The 17,658-nt window shown below is 30.0% G+C and overlaps 1 protein-coding gene across 1 annotated transcript in view; it reads left to right on the top strand.

Annotated features, from left to right (window-relative positions):
• LOC142331148 (uncharacterized protein CG43867) overlaps positions 1 to 17,658 on the top strand; it is a 514,685-nt gene that overhangs the window by 424,352 nt on the left and 72,675 nt on the right. Inside the window, exon 3 of the mRNA XM_075376851.1 lies at positions 5,560 to 5,655. Coding sequence (XP_075232966.1) covers positions 5,560 to 5,655 — 96 coding nt within the window. The remainder of the gene's footprint in view (positions 1 to 5,559; positions 5,656 to 17,658) is intronic.

Here is a 17,658-nt window from a genome sequence, read left to right as displayed (position 1 = left end):
GTTCATATGTAGAACAATGAGACCCAAGAAGGGTGGCTACATAACAGTAGGGTTGATGGAGAGTTTGTTTTGGTACGTACTGATGAAGGGTGGTAGGGACTTTCACGATTGCTATCTTGCTTGCACAATTAATGAGTCATTGTCAAAGAGGGGGCCATTGTACTATGAACTTCAACCAGCACACCGTCGAGTCCACCCTGTTGTTACTATACTACACATGCAAACTTACGCACTACCATAGCTTGTCCTATCATCCCTTCCATTTAACAACGTCACTGAACTACGATCAGCTGCTCTCTTGTAATATAAAACGCAAACTCTCCCGTACTTCATGTACTCCCACTTTTCTTTTTACTTTTTCTTCCCTTGTTTTTTCTGTTCTTTTTTGGTGTACTGTTCGGTTCGCGATATATCCCGTAATTTCCACCACTCTTTTCAATCTGCCATACCGCCACCCTTGTTTTCTGTGTTGTATTGATTCATGCATCGTGACGGAACCGGGCTACCAACTTAACCTACCCTACTACCCAATACACCATCGCTGCTCTTCTATATTTCTGTTTGTTATCCCCCCTCTTTCCTGTCATTTTTACTTCAATTTCATTCTTATTGTCTGTTTACGTCTTTTCCTATCCTTTCATCCTTCTCTTTTAATTATTAGTATTAAAAGTATTCAATACAGATAAGATATGTAAATTTCCGTTTTCTATTTAAAAATTAAAATTATGTTACTGTTTATAATAAAGTAAATTAAAAAAAATTATGGAATGTAATTAATATTTTTGTTTTTTCCTAAATAATTAGATATGTAATTAAACATTTAGAATAAAATATAGGGTTATCCAAATTCCACTGCAATACTGCGAGAATTGATTTTAGGTATTAATATAAGCAAAAATTTTTCTATAAATATAAACATCTGAAAACGGTTTGTTTCGAGTTAAAGTTAGTTGCTTTCTTCTCCAAAATAAATTGAAGTTATATTGAAATTCTTGGAACGGAATTAAAGGATTAAATTGATGGTTTTGTATGCTTTTTTTTGAACGTGAAAATTTGAATAAAATTGATTCAAGAACTGTATCTCTTGTAGTATCCGAGAAAATTATTGCAAAGCTCCAAAAAATTGGGGGTTAATTGATTATTAAATTTTGGGATAAAATAGTAGTTTTTTAAAATTTGCAACATTTGTTTATTTGCATTATAAAAGTGTTTTATTCTGTTTAAAATGTTAACTTTTCTGCCACATTTTGGTTTATTTTGTTTTGAAGACGAATTTTCTAAACTTCTTAGTTCGTTTTCCATTGATTTTACTTATATCGATTTTCTCAGAATTAAATTCTCACCATTTTTTTTTTAGAAATTTTTATTTATTTTTTTTGAATTTTAACAAAGTTTATTTACAGCCAACGTAAAAAAAAAATATTTTTTTTAATTGCCATTCTTTGGAACTTGTAAAAGATTTTACAAAACTACTTGAGGTAGTTTTGGAATCTGTTTTCAAGTCAAAAACATATGAAAACATCACATTAACCCCATTAATTTGGATCCCAAGAGTTTTAGTATTACTTCATTTTACTCTTTGAGCAGAAATCAAGAAAAATATTTCGCTAATCTGAAAGACAAACGAACAAATTTCTTAACGTGATTTTACTTTTGCTTATATTAATGTCCCAAATCAGCTCTAGAAGTATTGACTTGCAATTTTTAATTACTCCGTACGATTTAAATAGAGAAGCTTTAAGTAGAAACATCTAAATTCAATTTTCATATAATTGATCGCCTTTGAAAATGGATGAAGATTTTCAGGAATTTATCAAGTGCTGCGCTTATCAGAAAAAATTAGGAGTAAAGATTTTTCCCATTGCTTTTTTCGCAAATAATCACAAAAATTTGGTGTTATTAAGCTCTACTTATTCCACAACATTCTCTTTGGCAAAAAACTGATAGTAAACTTTGGCTGGTTAATTGATGTAGTGGTTAGTGTGCTAACTTCTAGATGAGGTGGTATTTGATTCAATTCTCGGAAGGATTTTTCACTCATTATTTCATTCCATTTTATTCATTTTTTATTTTCTTTAAAAAAGTATGTCTAAGGTCATAATGTTAAAATTATTACTCTCTTTATAAGTTACTCCGATTCGTTTTGTTTCATGCTTTTCTTTAACTTACAATGTCCTTAAATCTTGCAACCTTAATTAAACTCATTTCCCGACGTCATATAAATGTGAATTTTTACACGGCGACAAGTCGGGTGATAATACAGTATTCCATTGTTAATTTAATATATTTCTGTATTTTATATGTGAATGTGTTTATATATAATACAAAAGGAATATCGTGAGGAAGAGAGAGTTGAATCGATAAGATGTAGCTATCGATCCGATTGATTTCGACTGTCGATTCAGTATGCGTAGATCAGGTGGCTGTTGAATATCCCACCGAGTTGGTGTAGTGGTGAACTCGTCATCGCAAATTAGCTGATTTCGAACTCGAGAGTTGTAAGGTTTAAGTCCTACTAAAGGCAGTAAGTTTTATACGGATTTGAATACCAGATCGTGGATACCGGTATTCTTTGGGGATGGGTTTCAATTAACCACACATCTCAGGAACGGTCGATCTGAGACTGCACAAGATCACACTACCATTTACATTCATACATATCATCCTCTGAAGTAATACCTTACGGTGATTTCGAAGGTTAAAAGAAAAAGAGAGGTGGCTGTTAAAGCGGATTTTTGTATAACTAGTGTTAATTTACCTTCTAAAATTTATGTACGCTAATCATCTGATTTAATTATAAACTAGAAAAAAGGTGCACCTACGGTCCACAGTGAAAATGTTAATGTAGTTTATGTTTTATTAGACATGATTTTCTTAAATTTTTTGCCAATTGTAACTAAATAACGTTCATGAATTTAGCGTACTAACAACAACATCCTGAACATTTTTAGCTTTTTCTTGAGTTGGGATTTTTTAAAACAGTTCTAACCACAGTATTTTCATTTTTTATTCCCAAAACACAAATATAATTAATTATAGATAAATCGTTCGTATCAAGAAGTATAATAAATAAATCGTTCGAACGAATGAATCGATCGTGCGTTTCATTTAAAATTATAGTAAACAATTCAACGTAGAGCAAATAAACCAACGCACCATGCTTTTTATTAGAGAGATAACCGGTATCATTTATAATAATGGAAACCAGGTTATAAAATAGAATAAAACCGTACATAAATATTTTTTTGTTTACTAAATAATTAAAAAAACTAAAAGTAAAAAATTACTTGACAGTTTAAATATTTATACAATTAAAAACGAAAAAGAAAACCAGTGGTAACACTTTACGAAGAGATTTTGTAATTTAATAGAATGTAATTTGTTCAAATATGATTTCAAACAACTCAGTTCTATGGAGGAAATAAAAAATGGAATAATATAATTGCTCAGAAATTATTTTGAAAGAAGTATCGAAGACACCTATTTTCGGCAAGCATGCAAAAAAGGAAACAAATAAAATTCTACAGTGATGAAGAAAGAGACAGTGATACAGCGATAGAGACGGTAAGAGAAAGCCCGCCAAAAAATACCAAGAAAAGAAACCATATGAAGATAAAGAAGCCAACCGGGCAAGATTGGATATTCATAAAAGTGTAGTTGAGAGCTACCTAAACACCAGACCAGCGTGAAGTTCGATCCGTACTTCGACGCCAGCGCGATTGCCATATCAACAGAGACAACTCAAGACGGCGAAGTTCGCTTGGAAAGTCAGAACCAGCGGTATTTAGAATATAGAGTACTAGAGACGCCACAAGAACATGAAATTAGTTTGAGCAGAGGCCTACTATTTCAAGGGTTGAGTTATTTACACTGGTTGACTTAGTAGAAAACATGAGGCAACTTGAAGATACAAAATTCGTCGATATTCCGAATGCGCGAAGAGTTGGAGAACTCGCAGCAAATCACATGACTTCGTTGATAAAATTTGATAATAATTTCATTTAATACAGCTAAAAGTACAAAATAAAAAAAAATTTTAACAAGATTTTCTTTAAAAAAATAATTTTTCTAATTATAAAATGGATTTATATGAGAGCGCGCCACATGCCTTTCTTTTTAGTCATGCATAAATAGAAAATCTTTTTAAAAATAATTTTCTTGAAAACAGGATTATTTTTTTTACTGTTTAATAAGAATTGTTTTTGTTGTTATTTATTTATTTATTTTTTTTTTAGGAAAAGCATTCTTTTAAAAATCTTTTTTTATTTTAGATGCTTTACATGTTTTATAGCATTAAGAAATAAAAAAACTGAGAATAATATTGTAAGTAACAAATTAATAAATAGGTAGTCTGAAAAGTAGTGAGTCTTTTGCACACGAGATACGTTAGCGTCCCAAAACTGAGTGTGTATTAGTCACAATGGGTCAGTCCAAAGCATCATTTGACAGCTGGAAGTTGAAGGTAGTAGATGTGCAGGAATTGTTGGAATTCTATAATCGGGTATAATGTATTGCGCCGTGAAGAAAGTGAACTTTATGAAAAATTGCGTTACATTTTACAATTTTATTTTGATAAAGGCACAAATGTTGCGCAGGCCCGTGAAGAAATTTGTTCTCTTTATGGACAAGATACGTTATCAAAAGCAAGAGCCAAAAGATGGTTCAGTCGCTTTCGTTCTGAAAATTTCGATATCCAAGATGTTCGTCGCAGTTTGCGACCAAGAACGGAAAAAGTAAATTATATTCTGGCAAAAGTCGAGGAAGACCGGCATGTAAGCAATTATGACATCGCCCATGACGTAAACATCCATCACAAAAGAATGTTAAATCATTTGGAGAAAGCTGGTTGCTAAAAGAAGTTCCACATTTGGGTGTCACTTGAATGAATCGGTTTTTTATTTCAGTAATTGAGTTTTTCGTTTTTTTTTTTAAATGTTTATTAGATACAGAAAGAATAATACGATTTTCTGTATATTTTTCATCTGTTTTGCTACAATAAATAAATGATTTTAAAAAGTTTTTATATACTTTTTATTGGCTGTATTTACATTTATTTTCTCAGAATTAAACTCTCTTCAAGTTTTCTTACTAAATCTTCTTCATTTATTAGTCATTTAACAAAGCTATTGTACTACAAACCTAAAAATTTGTTTTTGGCACCGAATTTTGTGTTTTACGTTGGATATCATAAAACGTAATGGAGTTACAGTTCTAGGACCTGTTTTAACCTATTTCCCAGCTCAAGTTACGTGAGAGACCACAAACTACTCCTTAATTTGGGTCCCAAAAATTACAATAGGACCTTTTTTTTTTAGAAGAGCTAAATTCCGGGCGAAATCTTTCGCTAGCCGTAACTGGAAAACAAAGCGTTTCCAGACCTATGTTTATATGAATGTTTTTAATTATTTTCACCAGCAGATGTTCTGAAGGTTTACCGTTTTTAAATCCTGTATTTTAAACCTGTTTTTAATATTTAAAAATTGTTATATAAAATGTTTAAATCAATTCAGTTATTTATTATATATTTATATCTGTTTATTTTTTTATATTTATTTACAGGTACGCATTATGGAACAGCAGTTGGGCCAAGTGCCAGGGGATGGAACCGAGAAGGAACATGCCATCTCAACATTGGCGACACAGGTTGAGGAACAGGTATTCATATATCTATGCATAATGATAATAAAAGCAATAGTATGTAAAATGCCACCTGTTGTGTTGACGTACAAAAAAAAAAAACAAGCGTTAAAAAGTTAGCTTGGCCATTATTTTCTCTTTTACTTCAGTGAACTAAGTTCATATAATAATCTGAAATATGAATAATTTTCGTAACTTGGAAACTTTTTTAAAATCTTCTTAAAGATTTCGAAAATGTATTTATTTATTACGATTTTCTGTAAACAACTTAAACCTATTTAAAACGTATTCACTAAAAGCCCGTGTATGAATTATTTAAAATATCGTATCTTACAATTATAATTGATTTCTTTGACAAAATTCCGTTCCGGTGAAACTATATTTGTTAACTATCTCATTCCTGTAGTTTTACTTTGCCGGCCTCTGTGGCGCGAGTGGTAGCGTCTCGGCCTTTTATCGGGAAGTCCCGTGTTCGAATCCCGATCAGACATGGCATTTTTCACATGCTACAAAAATTTTTATTCATCTCATTCTGTGAAGCAATCCCTAAACGGTGGTCCCGGAGGTAAAAAAAAAGATTGTACACGATATTTAGTTTACCTAATCTTCTGTTATTAAATATTAAAAATATAATTTGTGGTGTTGACAATCTCAGTCGTTTTTATTTTAGAGTTGAAATTCTATGTTATAAAGTATGGCATTCTTCATCCCACAGTATTGTAGTATAATCTATTGATGCAAAATATCAGTTCCTGATTTATAATGGCTGATATCCAAGCTCTACACACATTTAATAAATAATCAATTTTTTTTTTGTTAAACTGCTTTCATTTTAAGTTTACTTGATCGTGGGTAAAACGGTACGCTTCTATTCTTAAAAACTTATGATTTCGTTAACATATACAATATCGTAGAGAATCATATCCTTGAAATTAAACGGTATGAATTAAGGAAAATCCGAACGGCCAAAACCATGTTTTACTAAACCGGTTCTTTTAGTTTACCGAATTATTAATGCTGCATAAATTTTACTGTTGTCATCTTTTTATAGTTAATAACCATCTTAGCCATTAAATAATGTTTTGAAAAATTACAAATAATTTTTCTATTCTAACGAGTGTTTCAAAAAGGATGCAACCTCTTTGTTTGATGACGTGAATTTATTACAAACATATTATTGTTAATAAAATGCTTATATAACAATATTCAAATTACTTTTAATAACTTTACAATAGATGTTCAAAATGATTTTCTGTGATCCCAATGCAGCCACTTTCCGTAATGTTTGCTCAGTAATATTTGAAATCTCATTTTTAATGTTAGCCTTCAATTAATGATATTAGGATTGTTTATAAAATCTACACTTTTTAAATACCACCAAAAGAAAAGGTCTGCTGGTGTAAGATCTGGGGATCTTAGAGGCTACAATCCTTAACACTTTTACCAGCTTTCTCATTCGTGTGCCGTTATTGCGCTTTTTAGTTCGTCAATCGTGCGTGGTTTATTGCGATAAACTCCTTGTTTCGCTGCCTCCCATAGAAAATAATCTGGGAAATTCAGATCGGACAATCGTGCAGGCCACAAACCCCTCGAAATGATACCTTCACCAAATACATTTCGTAAAGTCATTGACCTGCTAGCTGTATGCGCTGTGGCGCCATATTGTTGGAGCCAACCGTGATTGATTTCCACTTCTTTTAAATGACTAATGAATCTCGTTAAAACAGTACAATAACGATCAATATTAACTCTGCTTTCAAAAAAGATTGGACCCACAATGCGCGTTCTATTCACACCGGCCCAGACTCCAATTTTCGCTTCGTGTAAAGATTGTTAGTTTAATTTCATGGTGGTTAGTTGTTGAACACAGTCGTGTATTTTGTGAATTAATATACCCTTACAGACGAAATCACACCATTCATCTGTAAAAAAAAGATAATGTCGAGGATACCTACGAAAATTTTGTCAGTAAAACGTTAAACCATGTACAATTATTTAATTTAGTCTTTTGGCGTGATCTGTTGGTTTCAAAACTTGAACATGCATTACTTTGTAGGGAAAATATTTGTTTTTTTTTTTCTTACAGCTTTATATGTGGTAGCAAATCTGTTATCTTGCTGCTGTGCTAACTTACGCGTTGACTTTGATGGACGTTCGAATGCATAGCATTCGAAATATCAAGCACCTTCTGTTCGATTAGTTTAGGTGGTCATCCACGTCGGTCAGCTTCTTCAACAGAGCCTCTTAACCGAAATTTTTGGGTAAGAATTCGAACTGCACTGCGGTGCAGTAACGTTTCGATAAACTAATGCTTCCTATATCAATATACTTGTCAACCTTCACGTACCACGTGTTCAACGAGAAAAATGCGTTCCTCGACCGAAAAAAACATTACGTTTCTCGTAACTATTGATTTTGTTAAACGAAAGGAAGGACATTCAACAACTGACGTCTTGATTTATTACTAAGCAACGCCCAACGAATTGCAGGGCAACCAACCTAACCCCGAAAGAACAGAATGCACCACAACTCTAAAGCATACTGCACAGTGATTTTCCGAACGCAGTGTACAAGACGCGTTAACAATATTTAGTGGTTCACATGTATTTGTCGTGACTATACTTTACACACCGATACTTGGATACCTCACCGTACATTATGTAAACTTTATATATTTTTTAATCGGTTAATAGTATATAAAACAAACCCACCGAGTTGGTCTAATGGTGAACTCGTCATCGCAAATCAGCTGATTTCGAAGTCGACAGTTCTAAGGTTCAAATCCTAGCAAAGGCAGTTACTTTTATACGGATTTGAATACTAGATCGTGGATACCGGTGGTTGGGTTTCAATTAAGGAATGTCGACCTGAGAGTGTACAGGACTACACTTCATTTACATTTCATACATATCACCCTCTGAAGTAATATCTTACAGTGGTTCCGGAGGCTAAACAGAAAAACAGAGTATATAATACAGGTACGATAGGTTCTAGTTTTAAATTAACCTTTATAAATTTATAACTAGTGAACAGAAATATATTATAAGAAATCGTTCTGTAAGAGAATTCTTTCTATTATTAATATAAATATATGAAACACTATATTGGAAAAATTAGTTTATTTTATTAATAATTTTACTTACTCTTGTTAAATTATTTACAGGATGTATTATTATCTTATTACTAATATGATATTATCTTTTACTTTAATCAGTCAAAATTATTTTTTTCGGTAACAAATAAAATTTTCGTTTTTTTCGTAACGAATTGTTTTGTCTTGTTTTGTCTTTTTATTTATTAATTAGTACGAGGTTTTATTTATTTTTTTTAATGTATTTTTAACTTTTGCCAATTATGTTCGTGGTTTACACATTTGCTGAATTAGTCCCAATAATTTTTTTTTTCTCTGCCTTCTAGCGTAACTTTAATTTCTTTAAAGCGACGATTATGCCGAAAGATAAATGTTATTCTTTATCTACCATCAAAAGATATATTTAAAAAATTAATTTATAACAATCGATTTTCAACTTCCGTATCAGCTATGATTTTCTTAATTTATAAAAATCGATTCTGTATCAGCTATGATTTTCTTTATTTTACATCCTAAATTATGGTTCATGCTTCAGCAAATTGTGTATTAATATTATTATTATTGTAATATTAAACCAAAATAGAAATCCTTCAATATTGAAAATGTCTAGAAATAAAATCAATTGTTAAAAATAAAGATATATTTCTAACTTAACGTATAAGCACTGTAAATACAGCATTTTTACACTTTCCCTGCTGTTTAGATATATGCTCTTATACGTATAACGGGAAAGTATATAGATCGGTAAAACAGTCTTAAAAAAATTGGTCTTTTAAGTTTTGTGCCTTAAAGAGATATAAAAAAAAACTAACAACACAGCTGTAGGACTTTCCCGTCATGCGTCTAAAGCCGCGTTCCGGGAACTTCCTACGACCGCGGGTTGTTTCTGATGCACGGCTTACGCACACAATTTAATTTCAGATATTTATATATTATTTAAATATAATATTTTTTTCGTTTAATTTAATGATTTTAACTAAAGCGCGTGCGCATATCGTATTTAATTCGCGTGGGTATGGCGGTACTAGCGGCGGCAGTCGGCATTTACTAATCTAATGTAATTTCACAACTTACATAGAAAATACTTTCTTGTACGGCCGCAGACTGGTGTAACCGCGAGTTTTAACGCACCAGATGCAGAGTCGACCGGACGATCGAGTTCCAAGATCTAACCAGACCGAATTACCTTTTTACACTTTAAATATTATTCATTTATTTAATTCTTCCGTTCACCTGTGATATCACACATAGCAGACGACTACAACAGCATTTTTTGGGATGGTGGTGCGATTTTGTAAATATTGTTATTCCTTAATCGTTAACAAATGTGACTAAGAAAAATATGACCTGATCAGTCGAAATCTCAAGTTACTGACGGTGACCTTGCTCTACAGCCTCACTCCCCCTTGACCTTTTAAGTTGAAAATTTAATGGCATCAATGCTCCTACGTAGAAGTAATCTGACAAAGTTTTGGTCAAAATTGGCCTTCTATTCTCTCTCTCTCTCTCTCTCTCTCTCTCTATATATATATATATATATATATATATATATATATATATATATATATATAGGAAAAGTAAAGGATTTTACAAAAAAAAAATTATAAATTGTAAATAAATCTGCAAAAAATAACTTTTATCCCAATGCTTCCAAGACCATCCAATCTATTTTTCTCAGACGGACGTTTGTGCATATTATGTACGTATGTACATACATATACATGTTGGCCTATAATTTTGAACTCTGTTGACCGATTTTCTTCAAAATTGGTAGACTGTTACTACCTTTGGGGAAAAAATATATTATACTTTTGCAAAAATTATAAAAAGGAGGGTGTTCTGGCCGAAATAAAATTTTAAATCTTTACTAGGGTACTTAGGCAAGAATTTTTATTATTAAGATAATTACTATTATCTTTTCTACTAAGATTAGTGTAATTCCTATACTTACCTTTCCTAACTTCTTTATTTAAATTCTTAAATTCTTTTTTATTACTTGTTGACGCGTTTCGGAACCACTCCAATGTCAAAACTTATTGTACTGGTACTTTTAAATTTAGTCAACGCCCCTCCCTATATTTGACGTCATGGCTTATGTGGTCTTCTTCTTGTTTATTTAGAAGGCCAGATAAGGCATGACGTCAAATATAGAGATTGGCGTTGACTGAACGCTATATAAAGATTAACAGAATTTTAAAAGTACCCGTACAATAAGTTTTGACAACGGAGTGGTTCCGAAACGCGTCAAGTGATAAAAGACTAAAGCTAAGAAATATAAGCAGTACTCAACATAGATACTTTAGCAAAACGTTTTCTTATAAAATTTGAACTTTTTTATCGAGATTAAAAATTACCAAAAAAAAAATTATTTAATATTCACCCCCTCTCCCAAAAATAACTTTATATTTTCCTTTTTTTAGCTATTGCTTTAGAAAAGGTGTTAATGGAAGTTTTTTAATCTCCATTTTCTACATCGGTAGACCTTCAAACATATATAAAAGTTATTTTGCTATTGCACTCAGATGATCTGTGGTAACTTTTTTAAAATTTAAATTTAAAAAAAATTCAATCCATTTCGCAAGTTTACTCATTGCATTTAAAAAATAAAAATCTTAATTTTTTAAAGTTTTATTTTCATCTTTTAAAATAAAAAAATAAAAACATTTTTTAAATTTCGATTTTAATTTATATATAATTAATTTCAATGAATGTTTAATCGTTAAAAAATTGTGTTTTCAAGAATGAAAAAAAAAACAATGTAATTTCAAAGATTATATTGTCATCTTTTTTTAAAAAAGTTTGTCAATTTTGTTTTTGATAGTCAAATTTTTTAAATCTTATTCATGTTCGATAAACCTTACTTATATATAGAATTTCTCAGAATTAAATTCTGTTCACATTTCTATTTGTTCACTAACAATTTAGCGAAGTTATTGAGTACGTCATACGTAAAGAATTGTGTTTCATGGCACCAACTTATTTGAAAATAATTATCTAAAAAATTACTAAAGTATAGTTACTAGGATTTGTATTCAGATTTTAATTCTTTTTTTCTGGTTGAAAACCCCCTCGAAAAAATTCAAATGTTCAGGTAAACCATATGAAATTATCAGATTTCCCCTTAATTTATCCCACAAGAAATTTCAGTGTGGCTTTATTTAACCATTTAATCAGAAATTAGGACAAAATTTTTACCAATTGAAAACAAAGCCTTCCCGGACCCATGTTTATATGAATTTAATTTTTTTTTACCCACGACAGAACGGAGACGGTATATGTATTTGGGGTAAAAGTTTGCGTGTCTGTGTTACCATTTTACTCAAAAACTGCTGGACCGATTTCGATACGGTTTTTTTGCATTACCTCAGAGCAGGTTCTTGGATTATTTTTACGGTTATAGGCCACCAGGGGGCGCTACAATAGATCTGTTTCTCTAAAACGGTTGGACCAATTTCCATGCGGTTTTTTGCATTACATAGGTATCACCTCAGAGCTGGTTCTTAGATTAGTTTTACGATTATAAGCCGCCATGGGGCGCTGCGTTAGATATCTTTCTTTAAAACGGCTTTTGAATGTTTCTAATGTAACATAGCTAATTATTGTGTGGATTATTAAATAATTTGCGCGTATATTAAACTTTCATCATTGTCATCATCATCATCCTATAAACGTCCCACTGTTGGGCACAGACCTACTAATCTTTAAAAAGTAACAAAGAATAAAATTAAAAATTTTTTAAAACCCTCGATGAAAAATAAACCTTAAAAAAGTGAAATAATTAAATAACTGTATTTCTACTTTATAATCCTCTGTGACATTGTGATATTGTTTTTATGGCAATAAAATTTAAGATTTTGATTAACCGTTGCGTGACCCTAAACTGCATAGATAAGCTTTAGTTATCATCATAGTCACGTACAACAGTTATTCAGAATCTTAAATTTTATTGTCTTAAAAACAATATCACAATGTCATAGAGGATTATAAGATAAAAACACAGTTATCTAATTATTTCACGTTTTTAAGGTTTTTTAAAATTTTTAATTTTATTTTTTATCTCTTGTAGAAGATGTCAAATCTTTTTATTTCTTCATAAGACCACTCTGCATGAGCCACTTATTTGATTTATTTATTTTATATATGAATTGGTTGTTATATTTGAAATTTTTAATGTAAATATATTTTATTTTAGGGATAAAACTTGAGTAAATCGAAATTATTTTCTTTAATCTTTTTTATCATGGCCCCACATTTTTTAAATAGTAATTAGTATACATCACAGGAAGAAATAAGTAAATTTTTACTTTCCCAGCTAATATAGATAGAATGGCTAAAATTAAAAAAGATAGTGTAGTGATGATGTCAAAAATGGGGTATCGGGTTTTTCATCAGTTCTTCAATGTATCTGGATTTTTTTCTATACAAATTTAAAATTCAATTTAAATTTAAATTTATTTATCGTCTTCTGAGATTTATTAATAGTCCTTTTTGCAGCATTTACACTATAATATACAGAGTGTTCGGGGACTTATTTGCCGGACTTCAGGAACTGATTCAAGACGCCAAAATGAGCAAAAGTCCTGTTTTGCTTTGTTTTCCTTCTGGACGCCATTTTGTGATTTTCAAAAAAAAAAATTATTCCTGAAGAAGGTAAATCTACTTTAATTAAATTTGGAAGATCCAAGACCTAGAAATTTGTTCTACAAAATAAAAAATTTTGAAAACGTCATCTTCAAAAATTTTTAAATGGAGGTCTCTTAATTTTTTAACCTTAAATATCTTTGTAATTATTCGTTTGATCACATCTCTTTTTACAAAATTTATTAAGCATTTTATTTCGAACAAAATGATACTTCGTTTTATTGCAGATAATTAACCTGGTAGTACGCTTGCGCGCCGTAATGGAAGCTAATAATTTTTTGCCTGTTTTTATTTCCTCCACTGAATCTAATAAAAAAAAATTAATAATAAATAATAATAGTAATTTAATAAAAATAAATTAATAATAATAAAATTATCATCTTGTAGTGCGCAAGCGTACTATCGGGTTAATTGTCTACAATAACTCGATTGTTTGTCAACGGATGTTTAGAAATTAGGTGTCATTTTGTTCAAAATAAAATGCTTAATAAATTTTGTGAAATCAAAAATTTTATCAAACAAATAATTACAAAGATATTGAAGTTTAAAAAATTAAGATGACTGCCATTTTGAAATTGTTGAAGGTGACGTTTTAAAGTTTTTTTGTTGTAGAATAAGAGACTAGTCTTAGATTTGACAATATTAATTAAAGTATGTTTACCCGTCCTGAGAAATAATCTTTTTGTTGAAAATCACAAAATGGCGTCCAGAAGGAAAATAAAGCAAAATAGGACTTATGTCGATATGAAAACATTTTTGCTCATTTTGGTGTCCTGAGTCGGTTCCTGAAGTTCGGCGAATACGTACTGGAACACTCTGTATATACATACTTCTAACGTCTTTTTTATGTGTTTTACGGATACAAATTTAAAGTAATTTAAATCAATTATAATGATTGATTGCTTAACAATTGTAATCTATTAAGGAAGACCATCATTTTTTTAATTTGTTTTATTTGCATGTATCTGAAATTCTTTTAATAAATATCTGATGCTGTAAACTGTTTTTTATATACATGCAGTTAACTATAGATTGTATAATCACTTTTTACTTCCTTGTACGAAGTAAAAGAAGTATTGTGATCGCGAAAAATTTCGGTTTTCACATTTCAACGGAAATATCCATTATGACCATCCCTAAATCTGTTTTGACTAGTTTCGGCGTAACGTCTGTACATACGTATGTATGTATGTATGTATCTCGCATAACTCAAAAACGATTAGCCGTAGGATGTTGAAATTTTGGATTTAGAACTATTATATCATCGAATTGTGCACCTCCCCATTGATTGCAATCGACTTGACCAAAAATGTCCAAAAAAAGTCCAAAATCCAAAAATTTGGATTTTGGACTTTTTCCTAACTGCAGTAATAATCCCTTATCGAGAGCTTTTCAACGCTATATCATAAGTGGTACCTATTTTCATTGATTCCAGCCTTATAGCCAAATAAACTTTTAATTAATGAAACATATTTTCTGAGAAGGGGAAGGTACATCGGTTCGAATTTGACTTCATTTGTTTAAATTTATTTATTAATAATTATTCCCCTCTGATTGTAAAACAATTTTTACAATAAATAATTCAATAATAACAATAAAAATATGAAAAAAATCAGAAGTTATTACTGAAATAAATTTTTATGTACTTTTAAAAACGTATATATGTAATTTAATAGGCATACAAGTAAATCATGCGGTCTCCACATCAGGTTTCTGGTTCCTTTATAAAGTCCCTGATTTGTGTTACACCACTTGGCTCAAAAGTTTAGTGTTATAGTATAAAATTTATATGTACTAATATACAGAATAAAACTTTTTTACTATTTCTCTAGATGTGATAGCTTTCCCCAATTTTTTTTTTTTTATTGATTATAGATCTGTATATAGAATCTTTTTATCACACTTAATTAGAAATAGTACATTAAAGGTCTATAAGACTTAATATATAAGTTGACAAACACAAAGCGAAGTTCATATCTGGATTGTTTAAGAACTACTACTGTCATGTTCCAGTGGTACTGGAAAAGTAATTACGACTTCTGCCATGAGATTAGAATGCTGTTTTAAACATTATTGTCTGTGTGTATGGTTGCAGATGTATATCATGAAAGTATTACATAACATTACATTATTTATTAAGCTTTATTTATATTAATGAATTAATTGACATCACTTTAATTTCAATGTTTAATAATAAAACATCACTTTTTCTTCTTCTTAATTACGATTATTTTTGTACAAATATTTCATTTTATCTTTTGCCTTGTTATTTTGTAATATGAGCCATTGTTTTCTTAGTTAATGTACTTTAAAACACAAGCATGATGAAAATATATTGTGCTAGAAAAAGTATATATAACTAAATGAAGTATAAATTTCTTACATCAGTTGTTTTCGTTTAAGTAATGATATTATGATGAACAGAAGTGTGCGAGTTATAAAACGATGGGTTAAAGGTTTGGAACAGGCATGTAATTATAAGCATTATGTAATTTGTATACTTGTTTTTACTAATAAAAACAAATAAAATACGGTAACCTATTTTAAATCGACAACATTTCTTGTTTAAAACGAATTGATAAGCATGTCTCTTTGTTCAGTAGGATTAAACCCAGACTGTACTGTTGTGTTATATCTGCTCCATCTTTCAACAGTAATCGGTTAACATGCCATTCATTTTCCTATTTAGTGGTTTTCTAATGCTCAGATATCTTGGTTGTACTGTACATCATATTCATCACAAGGTTTTACTGCTGTTCCAAGGTTTGACGAAAAAAATGCAGATGTGAATGCAGGAAATGGACTTTTAATAACATATTACATCCCATAGCTCTGCACGAATTTATCAGTTGATTTACAGTATTCTGGTAATTTTGTGATTAATAAACTCACAGAAAAATTCCACAAGTATCGTTAAAAGTTGTCCCAGCAGTGAGTTCTATCTGCAGCAGTCAATACAGAGTTAAATATTTCATCTCCAACCCTTATTTGTTGGCATATAAAGATCTCTTCTTTAATTTTTTCCATGTACTTTTGGAAATATCCACCTTATGTACAAGAATTCTTTATTGTCCTTCTTCATAGCTTTTACAAATCTTTTTTATTCTGATGAAAGGGACAGTAAGTGCTTTGAAATATATTGGTTTCATGTATAACACATTAAGAAATAAAAATTATGTTTTTAATCTTGTTTTTGTAATGTGTATTCACAAATATGAGGTAATTTCTTTTGATCATGTAACTCAACACAGTATTTAGATTTTGAGAAACGGCCTTATTAAGCTTCTGTTGCAGCTTTTAATAAATGACCAAACCATTTAAAAAAATCTTCTTACCAATTTACTTAAATACAGTTAAAAAATTTTTCTTTAACGGAAACATAATTAATCTTGTCCATGAATTTTGAAATAATATTAATTAAAATAAAAAGAACCCAGATTTTCTGCACCCCGTTTAAGATGTTCATAAATATTCACTAAAATAATTTTCATCAATCCTTTAAAATTTTGAACTATTTTACAGATATTTTTATATTCACACCTATTTTTATCTAATAAATAATTGTGTGTACTATAATATTGTTCTGATGAGGGTTGTACTACCACGATTTTCCAAGGGAAACTATGGTAAAAGATCCATCCAGATAAATGTTGGTACAGTTTTTTTTTAAATCCAAGAGTAGCAATATTGTGATCATATTGTGATAATTCCTGTTGTGATCTATGTAATGTGTTTATTTTTTATGAATTGATCAGAATAAAATATTTATTTATTTATTGAAAATCTTTGGATAATATTATTGATATCTACCTGTGTTCATCCTTAGATAAATTTTTCAGATCTTAATTTTAAATTGCTTTTCAAGGATGTTTTTTTTGTTTTTTAAATCAACAAGTAATTTTATTATATTTTTTAATAATATAAATCTATTTTTAGGTTATAGTTAGGTGGAAATATGATGACATTAAGGATTACTGTAGAGTAGATGAGAATTGAGAAATGCATCAAGCCAGTCAAATGATTGATAATAAAACAAATGAATAAGAATGTTTTTTTTTCTAACCGTTGATCAACCCTTGTGTAATATTAAATATTTGTTGATAGACTGTTTATTCAATTAGTTATTAATTTCTAACATTTTAAAAATTAAATAAAATTGCTAAAGGAAGAAAGATTTTATATTTAAAAATAACTTTTTTTTAATTCGTGTGATTATTAATTTATTGGGGTTAAAAAAGTAAAAAATCATGTTAAAAAAGTTGTACATTTTTTTACAAGAAAAGTTATTT

Source organism: Lycorma delicatula, chromosome 10 (assembly GCF_047948215.1).
Source record: "Lycorma delicatula isolate Av1 chromosome 10, ASM4794821v1, whole genome shotgun sequence".
Taxonomy (NCBI): domain Eukaryota; kingdom Metazoa; phylum Arthropoda; class Insecta; order Hemiptera; family Fulgoridae; genus Lycorma; species Lycorma delicatula.
The sequence above is the reverse complement of the archived record's forward strand: the minus strand, read 5'-3'. Positions and strand labels throughout refer to the sequence as shown.